The sequence below is a fragment of the Stigmatopora nigra genome, chromosome 14 (genome assembly GCF_051989575.1).
Source record: "Stigmatopora nigra isolate UIUO_SnigA chromosome 14, RoL_Snig_1.1, whole genome shotgun sequence".
NCBI lineage: Eukaryota > Metazoa > Chordata > Actinopteri > Syngnathiformes > Syngnathidae > Stigmatopora > Stigmatopora nigra.
The window spans coordinates 740,712-754,368 of record NC_135521.1 but is presented as its reverse complement, the minus strand read 5'-3'; the positions used below and the strand labels follow the sequence as shown (position 1 = coordinate 754,368).

At 45.6% G+C, this 13,657-nt stretch overlaps 2 protein-coding genes across 3 annotated transcripts in view; both read right to left on the bottom strand.

The window, feature by feature from the left end:
• LOC144207602 (protocadherin alpha-C2-like) overlaps positions 1 to 5,972 on the bottom strand; it is an 89,913-nt gene extending 83,941 nt beyond the window's left edge. The window contains exon 1 of one of the 2 annotated variants that reach the window (XM_077733202.1): positions 3,474 to 5,972. In XM_077733202.1, coding sequence (XP_077589328.1) covers positions 3,474 to 5,813 — 2,340 coding nt within the window. In that variant the 5' untranslated portion in view covers positions 5,814 to 5,972. Of the gene's footprint in view, positions 1 to 198; positions 2,591 to 3,473 lie in introns of those variants that run through there. The other variant, XM_077733200.1, reaches the window with a different exon arrangement.
• The window catches only part of LOC144207605 (protocadherin beta-14-like), a 56,288-nt gene extending 43,696 nt beyond the window's left edge, over positions 1 to 12,592 (bottom strand). Inside the window, exon 1 of the mRNA XM_077733208.1 lies at positions 10,035 to 12,592. Coding sequence (XP_077589334.1) covers positions 10,035 to 12,392 — 2,358 coding nt within the window. The 5' untranslated portion in view covers positions 12,393 to 12,592. The remainder of the gene's footprint in view (positions 1 to 10,034) is intronic.
• Between the last annotated feature and the right edge of the window lie 1,065 nt (positions 12,593 to 13,657).

The following is a 13,657-nucleotide window of genomic DNA, read 5'->3' as shown; positions in this document are numbered from 1 at the left end:
TTGAGATGTCCCAAGGGTCCATACGCACAAAGCATGAAAATGAATCAACATGTTCATAAACCCAATATAAAGTCAACATAAAAGTCGAATAATGTTAAGATGCCATCAATGCCACACACAAGCAGAAGATAAAGTATTCCCCTTACTATATCATAGCCTTCTAAATTGTCACTATAGTGCAAAAGAAACATTTCTTACCTCAACAGAAGTGTGCCTCCTGTCAGGAAGCACCAGTGTGTTGGCTTGACTTCCGGGGACGATAGTGGAACCGATACTCATCCTGGGTCCCACCAGCATGTAGCGTTTTTCCCCCGATCGGTACTGGATGCTGTGGCACAGGGTACCGTCATAGTTGGCCTCCTGGAGGTACTTGGACGTGTACTCGGTGGACTTGGAGCACTGCATGGCGATCAGGACAATGATGCTGATGACAAAGAGCAGCGAGACCGAGCCCAAGGTGATCATCAGGTAGAATGTCATACTGTCCTCCTCAGGGTCCGCTTTGGTCGAACTTTTGACGTCTGAGGCCGCAAAGGCTTCTTTGGGCTCCACCAGTTTGACCGTCACTGTGGCTGTGGCCGAGAGCGAGACGTTGCCGTTGTCTTTGACCACCACGAGTAGCCGATGCTCGGCTTCGTCCTTCTCTGTCAATGATCGGAGTGTCCTGATTTGACCCGTGTAGCGGTCCAGCGTAAACAGACTGTGGTCCGTCACTTGGCCAAAGGAGAAGAGCAGCCAGCCATTGTATCCTATGTCGGCATCGTAGGCTCTGACTTTGGTCACCAAGTCTCCAGACTTTAAGTTGCGAGGAATCTCCTCCAAACCCTCGGCAGAACCGTTGGAGCTGATGGGATGTAATATTACGGGAGCGTTGTCGTTCTGATCCAGAATGAAGACCTTGACTGTCACATTGCTACTCAGTGGAGGACTTCCACCATCTGTGGCCGCCACTTGGAAATGGAAACTTTTCAGTGTCTCAAAGTCAAAACTTTTGAGCGCTGTAATGTCACCAGTCTCAGGGTTGATGTTTAAAAAGGTTGACATTTTGACTTGGTTTCCTCCTTCTCTGCTAATGTGGTATGTCAGAGCTGCATTTTCGTTCAAATCCTTATCAAAAGCCGTGACCGAAAAGATGGAGTTGCCTGGCACGTTATTTTCCAACAAATAGAGTTGCAGTGGGCTGTGTGAAAATGTGGGAATATTATCATTTACATCTGAAACAACAATATGAATATTTTTGGAGGTAGAGAGAGGCGGTTGGCCACAGTCGGTAGCTGTGATAGTGATGTCATAGTCTGAAATCAATTCTCGATCCAGTTTCTCTTTCAGTACCAGTGAGTACATGTTATCTTGATAGGAAGGTTTCAATTCAAAGGGCACATTTTCCGAAAGACGACTTACGATTTTGCCATTTAACCCCACATCTTTGTCCGTAATACTTATGAGGGAAATGACAGTACCTAGTTTGGAATCTTCCGCTATGGTTTTGGACAGAGAAGTCACATCTATTTCAGGTCGGTTGTCATTTTCATCAAGAATTTTGATGATCACTCTGCAATCATTGCTAATCGGAAGATGTCCTTTGTCCATGGCTTGGATGTCTAATTTGTAGACATCAGTCTTCTCAAAGTCAAGTTGGCCCTTGACGGTTATTTCACCCGTGTTTTTATCCAAATTAAACATTTCATAGATGTCAGAGTCAAGTTCTCCTCCAAAATGATATTCCACTTCTCCATTTAGTCCTTCATCCAAGTCACTTGCTTCTACCCTGATCACTCTTGCTCCCATTTTGACATTTTCGGGTAAACTAACGGAATATACTTCTTGTGTAAATTGTGGATGGTTATCGTTTGAGTCAAGAACGATTATTGTAACATTTAGACTTCCAGATCTTGATGGACTTCCACCATCGACTGCAGTCAGAACAAGCCTGTGCTCGGCGTCCTTTTCTCTATCCAGAGGCTTTTGTAAAATCAAAAAGGGTATCTTATCATCTCCTCGTTCTCGGATTTGGATACTAAAGTACTCATTGGAATTTAACTTGTAAGCGCGCACCGTGTTGACGCCGACGTCTGGATCTTGCGCACTTGGCAATTGGAAGCGTTTTCCAGCAGGCAAAGATTCAGCTATTTCTAAAACCTTCTCTGCCTCCTGAAATGTAGGCGAGTTATCATTAATATCTGTTATTTCAACACTGGCATGATGTATTTCCATAGGATTCTCTGCCACTAACTTCAGATTAACTAAACACGGCGTGACGCTCTCACAAAGTGCCTCTCGGTTTATGGGTTGACGTAGAAAGAGGACGCCATTGTTGGCATTTACCGCAAAGTGAGCCCCCTCGGAGCCCGAAACGATACGAAAACGTCTCTCCGCCAAGGTGCCGACGTCCAGTCCTAAATCCCGGGCCACGTTCCCCAGCGGCGTTCCCGCTTTGACCTCCTCGGCGATGGAATATTTCATCTGTGCGGCAACCTGCTCCCAACAAATCCACATGATGCAGAAAAAGAGTCCTCTCCTTTGTCCTCCTGCTCCCATCCTTCCAGTACACATTACAGCATTAAAATCCAAATTCCACCGAGGGATGAAATCTCCAAAGCGTCCCAAGTATTTGACATGAACACAGGCCGTAATAAAAGGTGTCCCAGCATAGAACGGGCGGCGATATTCGTCCCTGTTGACGGCACCTACTCATCTGCTGCCTTGAACAAAAACGATTTGAGATGGGGCAGGACCGCCTAATGCTCCTCACCGTTTACCGGGAGGACAATGCCATCTAGTGGCTCTAATGTCTTTCTGCGGATGGACAAGATGACTAGAAGGAGATATCTATGGTCTTATGTTTCTGCCATGTTGTTATGGTCCCTGGAAAGATATTTACAATGTTTTGGAGTTTGTGCATCAAAGTTCACTTAATAGATATGAATATGTTTGTCAATATTTGATTAGATGTATATCAAAGTCATTGAGTCACTCATTGCATGTATAAATAATTAAATATTGACATTGAACCCCTAGTTTAACTTCCATAAAGTCAAAAGCCCTTGCTTATCTATTGTTCAGGACCACGGACAGAGGCACTGTGTATCACAGCGAGCACTTGGTTCAAGAATGAACTGGACTTGGAAGGTCACTCACAAAACACATCAATGTGGACATTCATCTGCAGAAACTCTCACAAACATTTGTTCATTTTCGTGCCTGTAAAAATAGTTACCATTTAACAGTTATTGTATTTTAGCTAGTTTATGTATAAGAGTGTTGCTTGTGGTACTGCCCTGTCTGTAATATGTAGCTCAGTCAAACCAATAATATGCAGCTCCTAATTAAATGACTTCAAGATAACAAACATTCAATACCACATACCAAAGTAGTAATGCTTTTTTTTTTACTCGAGTAGTGGGATTTCAAAAACAAATCGTCTCGTCCTTAGTATACTTAGTCACAAGCGCATACACAAAATGTGGCCTTACCTCACCAGAAGCTTGCCTTCTATCAGGGAGTACCAACGTGTTAGCTTGGCTTCCGGGAACGATAGTGGAACCGATGCTCATCCGGGGTCCCACCAGCATGTAGCGCTTTTCCCCCGATCGGTACTGGATGCTGTGACACAGCGTCCCGTCGTAGTTGGCCTCCTGGAGGTACTTGGACGTGTACTCCGTGGACTTGGAGCACTGCATGGCGATCAGCACGATGATGCTGATGACAAAGAGCAGTGAGACCGAACCCAAGGTGATCATCAAGTAGAATGTCATGCTGTCCTCCTCCGGGTCCGCGTTGGTGGAACTCTTGACGTCGGAGGCCGCAAAGGCTTCTTTGGGCTCCACCAGTTTGACCGTCACTGTGGCCGTGGCCGAGAGAGAGACGTTGCCGTTGTCTTTGACTACGACGAGCAGGCGATGCTCCGCCTCGTCCTTCTCCGTCAAAGATCGAAGCGTCCTGATCTGGCCCGTGTAGCGATCCAGAGTAAACAAACTGTGGTCCGTGACTTGGCCGAATGAGAAGAGCAACCAGCCATTGTAGCCGATGTCGGCGTCGTAGGCTCTGACTTTGGTCACCAGGTCTCCAGTCTTTAAGTTGCGGGGAATCTCCTCCACACCTTCGGCAGATCCGTTGGAGCTAAGGGGATGCAAGATGACGGGAGCATTGTCGTTCTGATCCAGAATGAAGACATTGACTGTGACGTTACTGCTCAGCGGAGGACTTCCACCATCTGTGGCCACCACTTGGAAATTGAAACTCTTTAGCATCTCAAAGTCAAAACTTTTCAGTGCAGTAATGTCACCAGTGTCAGGGTTGATGTTTAAAAAGGTTGACATTTTGACTTGGTTTCCTCCTTCTCTGCTAATGTGGTATGTCAGAGCTGCATTTTCGTTCAAGTCCTTATCAAGAGCCGTGACCGAAAAGATGGAGTTTCCTGGCACGTTATTTTCCAACAAATAGAGTTGCAGTGGGTTGTGCGAAAACGTGGGAATGTTATCATTCACATCTGAAACAACAATATGAATATTTTTGGAGGTAGAGAGAGGCGGTTGGCCACAGTCGGTCGCTGTGATGGTGATGTCATAGTCCGAAATCAATTCTCGATCCAGTCTCTCTTTTAGTACCAGTGAGTACATGTTATCTTGATAGGAAGGTTTTAATTCAAAAGGCACATTTTCCGAAAGACGACTTACGATTTTGCCATTTAATCCCACATCTTTGTCCGTAATACTTATGAGGGAAATGACAGTTCCTAGTTTGGAATCTTCCGCTATGGTTTTGGACAGAGAAGTCACGTCTATTTCGGGTCGGTTATCATTTTCATCAACTATCTTGATCGTCACCCTGCAATCGGTGCTCATGGGAGGATGTCCTTTGTCTGTTGCTTGTATGTCTAACTTGTAAACATCAGCTTTCTCAAAGTCAATCTCTCCCTTTACTTTTACCTCTCCAGTTTTTTTATCCAAACTAAACATTTCATAGATGGCAGAGTCAAGTTCTCCTCCAAAATCATATTCCACTTCACCGTTTGATCCTTCATCTAAGTCACTTGTTTCTACCCTGATTACTATTGTTCCCAACTTCACATTTTCGGATAAACTAACAGAATATACTTCTTGTGTAAATATTGGATGGTTATCGTTTGAGTCAAGAACGATTATTGTAACATTTATACTACCAGATCTTGGTGGACTTCCACCATCGACTGCAGTCAGAACAAGCCTGTGCTCAGCATCCTTTTCTCTATCCAGAGGCTTTTGTAAAATCAAAAAGGGTATCTTATCATCACCCCGTTCTCGGATTTGGATACTAAAGTACTCGTTGGAATTTAATTTGTAAGCGCGCACTGTGTTTACGCCGACGTCTGGATCTTGTGCACTTGGCAACTGAAAGCGTCTCCCAGGCAGAGTCGACTCGGATATTTCTAAAACCTTTTCTTTTTCTTGGAAAGTGGGTGAATTGTCATTAATATCTGTAATTTCCACGCTGACATGATGTATTTCCATAGGATTCTCTGCCACTAACTTCAGATTAACTAAACACAGTGTGACGCTCTCACAAAGTGCCTCTCGGTTGATGGGTTGACGTAGAAAGAGGACGCCATTGTTGGCATTTACCGCAAAGTGAGCCCCCTCGGAGCCCGAAACGATACGAAAACGTCTCTCCGCCAAGGTGCCGACATCCAGTCCTAAATCCCTGGCCACATTCCCCACCGGTGTTCCCGCTTTGACCTCCTCGGCGATGGAATATTTCATCTGTGCGGCAACCTGCTCCCAACAAATCCACATGATGCAGAAAAAGAGTCCTCTCCTTTGTCCTCCTGCTCCCATCCTTCCAGTACAAATTACAGCATTAAAATCCAAATTCCACCGAGGGATGAAATCTCCAAAGCGTCCCAAGTATTTGACATGAACACAGGCCGTAATAAAAGGTGTCCCAGCATAGAACGGGCGGCGATATTCGTCCCTGTTGACGGCACCTACTCATCTGCTGCCTTGAACAAAAACGATTTGAGATGGGGCAGGACCGCCTAATGCTCCTCACCGTTTACCGGGAGGACAATGCCATCTAGTGGCTTTAATGTCTTTTCGCGGATGGACAAGATGACTAGAACGAGATATATATCGTCTTGTGTTTCTGCCATGTTGTTATGGTCCCTGGAAAGATATTTACAATGTTTTGGAGTTTGTGCAACAAAGTTCACTTAATAGATATGAATATGTTTGTCAATATTTGATTAGATGTATATCAAAGTCATTGAGTCACTCATTGCATGTATAAATAATTAAATATTGACATTGAACCCCTAGTTTAACTTCCATAAAGTCAAAAGCCCTTGCTTATCTATTGTTCAGGACCACGGACAGAGGTACTGTGTATCACAGCGAACACTTGGTTCAAGCATGAACTGGACTTGGAAGTTCAGTCACAAAACACATCAATGTGGACATTCAATGCAGACACTCTCATGAACATTTATTCATTTTCCTGCCTGTAAAAATAGTTACCGTTTAACTGTTATTGTTATTTTTGCCAGTTTATGTAAAAGAGTGTTGCTTGTGGTACTGCTTTGTCTATAATATGTAGCTCAGTCAAACCAATAAAATGCAGCTCTTAATTAAATGACTTCAAGATAACAAACATTCAATACCAAATACCAAAGTAGTAATGCTTTTTTTTTTACTCGAGTAGTGGGATTTCAAAAACAAATTGTCTTGTTCTTAGTATACTTGGTCACAAGCGCATACACAAAATGTGGCCTTACCTCGCCAGAAGTGTGCCTCCTGTCGGGGAGCACTAGAGTGTTGGCTTGGCTTCCGGGGACAATAGTAGAACCGATGCTCATCCGGGGTCCGACCAGCATGTAGCGTTTTTCCCCCGATCGGTACTGGATGCTGTGGCACAACGTCCCGTCATAGTTGGCCTCCTGGAGGTATTTGGACGTGTACTCGGTGGACTTGGAGCACTGCATGGCGATCAGGACAATGATGCTGATGACAAAGAGCAGCGAGACCGAGCCCAAGGTGATCATCAGGTAGAATGTCATACTGTCCTCCTCAGGGTCCAATTTGGCCGAACTCTTGACGTCGGAAGCCGCAAAGGCTTCTTTGGGCTCCACAAGTTTGACCGTCACTGTGGCCGTTGCAGAGAGAGAGACATTGCCGTTGTCTTTGACCACCACCATCAGGCGATGCTCGGCCTCGTCCTTCTCCGTCAAGGATCGAAGAGTCCTGATCTGTCCCGTGTAGCGGTCCAAAGTAAACAGACTGTGGTCCGTCACTTGGCCGAATGAGAAGAGCAGCCAGCCATTGTAGCCGATGTCGGCATCGTAGGCTCTGACTTTGGTCACCAAGTCTCCAGACTTTAAGTTGCGTGGAATTTCCTCCACACCTTCGGCAGATCCGTTGGAGCTCACGGGATGCAAGATGACGGGAGCATTGTCGTTCTGATCCAAAATGAAGACCTTGACTGTGACGTTACTGCTCAGTGGAGGGCTTCCACCATCTGTGGCCACCACTTGGAAATTGAAACTTTTCAGCGTCTCAAAGTCAAAACTTTTGAGCGCTGTAATGTCACCAGTCTCAGGGTTGATGTTTAAAAAGGTTGACATTTTGACTTGGTTTCCTCCTTCTCTGCTAATGTGGTATGTCAGAGCTGCATTTTCGTTCAAGTCCTTATCAAAGGCGGTGACTGAAAAAATAGAATTGCCCGGCACATTGTTTTCCAACAAATAGAGTTGCATTGGGTTGTGTGAAAATGTGGGAATATTGTCATTCACATCTGAAACATCAATATGAATATTTTTGAAGGCAGAGAGAGGCGGTTGGCCACAGTCCGTCGCTGTGATGGTGATGTCATAGTCCGAAATCAATTCTCGATCCAGTCTCTCTTTCAGTACCAGTGAGTACATGTTATCTTGATAAGAAGGTTTTAATTCAAAAGGCACATTTTCCGAAAGACGACTTACGATTTTGCCATTTAATCCCACATCTTTGTCCGTTATGCTTATGAGGGAAATGACAGTTCCTAGTTTGGAATCTTCTGCTATGGTTTTGGACAGAGAAGTCACATCTATTTCGGGTCGGTTGTCATTTTCATCAAGAATTTTGATGATCACCCTGCAATAGGTGCTCATAGGATGATGTCCTTTATCCGTAGCATGGACATCCAATTTGTAGACATCAGCCTTCTCAAAATCAAGTTGGCCCTTCACTGTTATTTCACCTGTGTTTTTATCCAGACTAAACATTTCATCTACTTTAGTTTCAAGTTGGCCATCAAAGTAATATTCAATTTCTTTGTTTAATCCGTCATCCAAATCGCTGGCTTCCACCTGAATGGCACGTGTCCCCGCTTTGACATTTTCTGACAGAGTTACAGAATAAACCTCTTGTGTAAAGGAGGGAGGATTATCATTGGAATCCAAAACCACAACGGTGATGTTAAGAGATCCGCTTCTTGGTGGATTTCCACCATCGACCGCCGTCAGAACCAAATTGTGCTCAGCATGTTTTTCTCTGTCCAGAGATTTTTGTAAAACTAAAAGTGGCACCTTGTCTTCCCCTATTTCCTTCATGTGTACAGTAAAATATTCATTTGTATTTAATTTGTATAAACGCACCGTATTAGTGAGAACATCTGGGTCGTGGGCATTTGGCAACTGAAAGCGTCTCCCAGGAAGAGTAGACTCGGATATTTCTAAAACCTTTTCTTTTTCTTGGAAAGTGGGTGAATTGTCATTAATATCTGTAATTTCTACGCTGACATGATGTATTTCCATGGGGTTTTCAGCCACCAACTTCAGGTTAACTAAACACGGCGTGACGCTCTCACAAAGTGCCTCTCGGTTGATGGGTTGACGTAGAAAGAGGACGCCATTGTTGGCATTTACCTCAAAATGAGCCCCCTCGGAGCCCGAAACAATACGAAAACGTCTCTCCGCCAAGGTGCCGACGTCCAGTCCTAAATCTCTGGCCACGTTCCCCAGCGGCGTTCCTCCTTTGACTTCCTCGGCGATGGAATATTTGATCTGTGCGGCAACCTGCTCCCAACAAATCCACATGATGCAGAAGAAGAATCCTCTCCTTTGTCCTCCGGCTGCCATCCTTCCAGCTGGGAATTCCAATCCAAATTTCACTCAAGGTTGAAGTTTCCAAAGTGATCCAATGTTTATTTTCAATTCATCCTGTAACATGAAGCTATGGAGAAACGAAAGGACTGGTGCAGCCGTCTTTGTCTCCTCTGATGACTTGGACAAAACAGTCGTAGAAGGGGCAGAACCGCCTCTTCTTCATCACGGATTACTGGAAGGACATTGCCCCCTTGTGGTTTTCACTCGCTTGGTGCTGAAAGAATAGCAATTTGACTCCTAATCCACTGAATAGTGCTGCAAGAGTGATGTTCATGTAGTGTTTATTGTGCTTATTTTGCCTTAGATTATCTTCATACATTGTAAAATTACATTAAAATGTTGCTATTATGAATTTGTGTCAATAATTCATTTCATGTGACGTTTTTGTATCTTTTGTGCAAATAAATTTGCCTTGCCTAAATGACACAATTGATTGGAGAAATATAATCTGATTGACATGAAAACCATTCAATGGTTATTTTTATGTTAAGAGCAATTTGTTCTCATATCACTCATTCCATGGATTCTTGTTTGAAGAAGTAACTACATTTTGTAATCCTACGATGACAAAAGGACCTCATTAAAGTCCACCGATCACAACCCTATAACACACTTACTCTAGATATACTTCCAGTCCCAGCATGCAAAGAAATAGGGACGTTGCCATATACCATTCTGAAAGCTTGAAAACGTCTCCTCAATATGAACCATAAAAATAAGCAACATAGCAGCAAAGAGCCAAAAGAAGAAACAATTGGGAACCTTCTATAAAAGCAGCAGACGTGGAAGCAATACGGTCTCCTTAACTATAAGAAAATACTTATCTTAGAAAACTATGAAATTATTCACATCATATTAATAGCATCACAATAAATAGCTGTGAACTTTGACTATAAAAAAGAATAATGATAATTCTTACCTCGCCAGAAGTTTGCCTTCTATCAGGGAGTACAAGAGTGTTGGCTTGGCTACCGGGAACGATAGTGGAACCGATGCTCATCCTGGGTCCCACCAGCATGTAGCGTTTTTCCCCCGATCGGTACTGGATGCTGTGGCACAACGTCCCGTCATAGTTGGCCTCCTGGAGGTATTTGGATGTGTATTCGGTGGACTTGGAGCACTGCATGGCGATCAGCACGATGATGCTGATGACAAAGAGCAGCGAGACGGAGCCCAAGGTGATCATCAGGTAGAATGTCATACTGTCCTCCTCCGGGTCCAATTTGGCCGAACTTTTGATGTCGGAGGCCGCAAAGGCCTCTTTGGGCTCCACCAGTTTGACGGTCACTGTGGCCGTGGCCGAGAGCGAGACGTTGCCGTTGTCTTTGACCACCACGAGCAGCCGATGCTCGGCCTCGTCCTTCTCCGTCAAGGAGCGGAGTGTCCTGATCTGGCCTGTGTAACGGTCCAGCGTAAACAGACTGTGGTCCGTGACTTGGCCAAAGGAGAATAGCAGCCATCCATTGTAGCCTATGTCGGCATCGTAGGCTCTGACTTTGGTCACCAGGTCTCCAGACTTTAAGTTGCGGGGAATCTCCTCCACACCTTCCGCAGAACCGTTGGAGCTGACGGGATGCAGGATGACGGGTGCGTTGTCGTTCTGATCCAGAATGAAGACATTGACCGTCACATTGCTGCTCAGTTGAGGACTTCCACCATCCGTGGCCACCACTTGGAAATTGAAACTTTTGACGGTCTCAAAGTCAAAACTTTTTAATGCTGAAATGACTCCAGTGACCTCATTGATATTCAAAAATGACGTCACGCTGTGGCTTTTCCTTTCCAGCGTGTAAGCGACTCGGGCATTCTCATCCCGGTCGGCATCCGCAGCACTCACAGAAAACAAGGGCTCTCCCGCTTTGTTGTTTTCCTGCACGTAAAAGGCGTAGGGGCTTTGAGCAAAAGAAGGCCTGTTGTCGTTCACGTCCAATACGTCCACGTGCACAACTTTGGTAGAGATCATCGGAGGCGTTCCTAAATCATTTGCCGTGATGGCGATATCGTAGCCATCCTCCCTCTCTTTGTCCAAGCGCTCGTTGGTGACCAGAGCGTAGGATTGGCCGTCCGGGGACGCCTTGAGCGCGAAGGGCAAACCGTCGGGCAGGCCGCAGACCACCCGACCGTTGAGTCCCGAGTCGGCGTCCTGGACCCCCACCAGGGCCACCGCCGTTCCCAGGGGGGCGTCTTCGGCGATGCGGCTGGACAAGGACGTGATCTCTATTTTGGGCCGGTTGTCGTTGACGTCCTCCACGCGGACCGCCACGTTGCACTGCGTGGACAGCGACACGGCGCCTTTGTCCGCCGCCACCACTTTGATCTCGTAGGCTTGTCCCTCTTCAAAGTCCAAATGACCTTTGACCGTCAGCTCGCCGGTTCTTTTGTCGATCTCAAAGGGCACGCCGTGCTGTCCCCTCGGCTTGTTCCTCAGGGAATATTCCACCTCGCCATTCAAACCCTCGTCAGAGTCTGACGCTTTTACTGTCAGGAGATGCGTCCCGGTAGGTGCATTCTCTTTCACCGTAATGGAGTATTTTTGACGTTCGCATACTGGTGCGTTATCATTAATATCAGATATGATAACCGTGATGTTCAGAGTACCCGTTTTGGGTGGTTTACCTCCGTCTACTGCCGTCAGCATCAAGTGATGTCGCGCCGTGGTTTCTCTGTCTAGAGGCCGCTGCAAAACAAGGAAAGGCACTTTGCCGTCTTCACCCAGCTCTTCTGTTTGGAGATGAAAAAACGAGTTCGGGTTGAGCCGGTATGTCTGCACCGAGTTGGAGCCGACGTCCAGGTCTTGGGCTCCCTCCACTTGGAATTTGGACCCTGCCACGGCCGATTCCAGCATTTCGAGCGTGCAGTTGTCCTCCATAAATCTGGGTGAATTATCGTTCACGTCCAGTACTTCGATAAGAATTTGATGCATCTCCAGAGGGTTCTCCACGACCACTTTCAGATGAATATTGCAAGGCACGCTTTGGCCGCACAGCTCTTCTCGGTCCAGTCTCTCGAGGACGGAAAGGAGCCCGTCCCTCTGATTTACCTCGAAGCGCTCCCGCTTTGTTCCCGACACCACGCGCAGATTTCTCTCCGGCAGCCTGCCGACGTCCAGTCCCAGGTCCTTGGCCACGTTCCCCACCGCCGAGCCGGCTTTGAGCTCCTCCGCGACGGTGTACCTTATTTGAGCGGAGATGGCCGGTGGGTGGAGGACAATCAGCAGCGGCCAACAAAAAGAAATCCACCTCGACAGCCATTTTGCTCTTGTGTCCAATCTTGCCATTGTTCAGCCAGATTTGATCACTTCCGTCTCCAGATCAATACAGCTTGTAGATTTTCAAAGTTTTCTCAAAAATCTCAAATAAATGGTCAATGGAATGGTCATTTTGGAGGACGATCGCTCGCTGCTTTGTGTGCTTTCTGCTCGTTTGTCTGAGCTGACTGAGGGGGAATCCACAACGGATAATGACGCTCCCCATGTCTTCTCGCGTTGCATGGTCTAATAGTGCCGCCCACTGTCTGCAAAGTCATAGTGCAACCTCTGAAAACATGTGTTTCAAAGTAAAATCATTGGCTCATTCAATGTTCTTTTGCCAAATTGGTTAGGTTTAAATCCATGGCTGTCTAAATTTCATTGTTTACAGTCACCATCTGTCAAATTCCAAGCACTGTACTTCTAAAAAAAAACATTATAACTTATTTTAAGTGTGGTCCTCCCTTTTTCCAACTACCCTGCAGTGTATTTAGGAATTAGAATGCATGAATGTAAATATAATATGCACCCTGTTTGATCATACTGTGGTCCTCCCTTTTTCCAACTACCCTGCAGTGTATTTAGGAATTAGAATGCACGAATATAAATATAATATGCACCCTGTTTGATCATCCTGCAGCTTATTTCATTCTGATTCAAATGTATATTTTTTTTATTCCATACCATTACACATAATATATGTCACCAAATACAAAATACAATTTACTCTGAAATAGTGTGCAGGATTTATTTTGTCTGGCACATTTGGTACACTCCCATTTTCTATCCACTCCAGAGGGAAAGAGTGACATCTTGTTGTCGTTATCTGCTTGTGCAGCTATTATCCCTCCATTCATATTTATCATTTTAACACAAAGGCTGAAATAATTTCTGCTCCTTTGTATGATTTTAACCAAATTAACATTCAATGATTACTGGAGATGGCATTTAAAATAGAAATAAAACATCCACGATGCATTGTGTTCTGTGTCATGTTTGATAGGCACGCCCTTCTCCACTCTCACGTACGTCATCCTCCTGGATGTAGGCCAAATGAAAGTGCGCATGCTCCAATGCTGCCGCATATTGTGACGTGGAACCCCGCCCCATGCCGTCAAACTGCACCAGTTCGGGTAGAGCGACTGTACCTGACTCCCTTGTGGTCCTCGTGTGTGCGCGCGCACGCTGGAATATCAAATGATGCCCTTGAGAGAGCAGACGGCTCGTCGCCATGGCAACGTCTTTCCTCCAGGAAAGAGATGGGGGAGGGATGGATGGAGGAGAATACTATCATC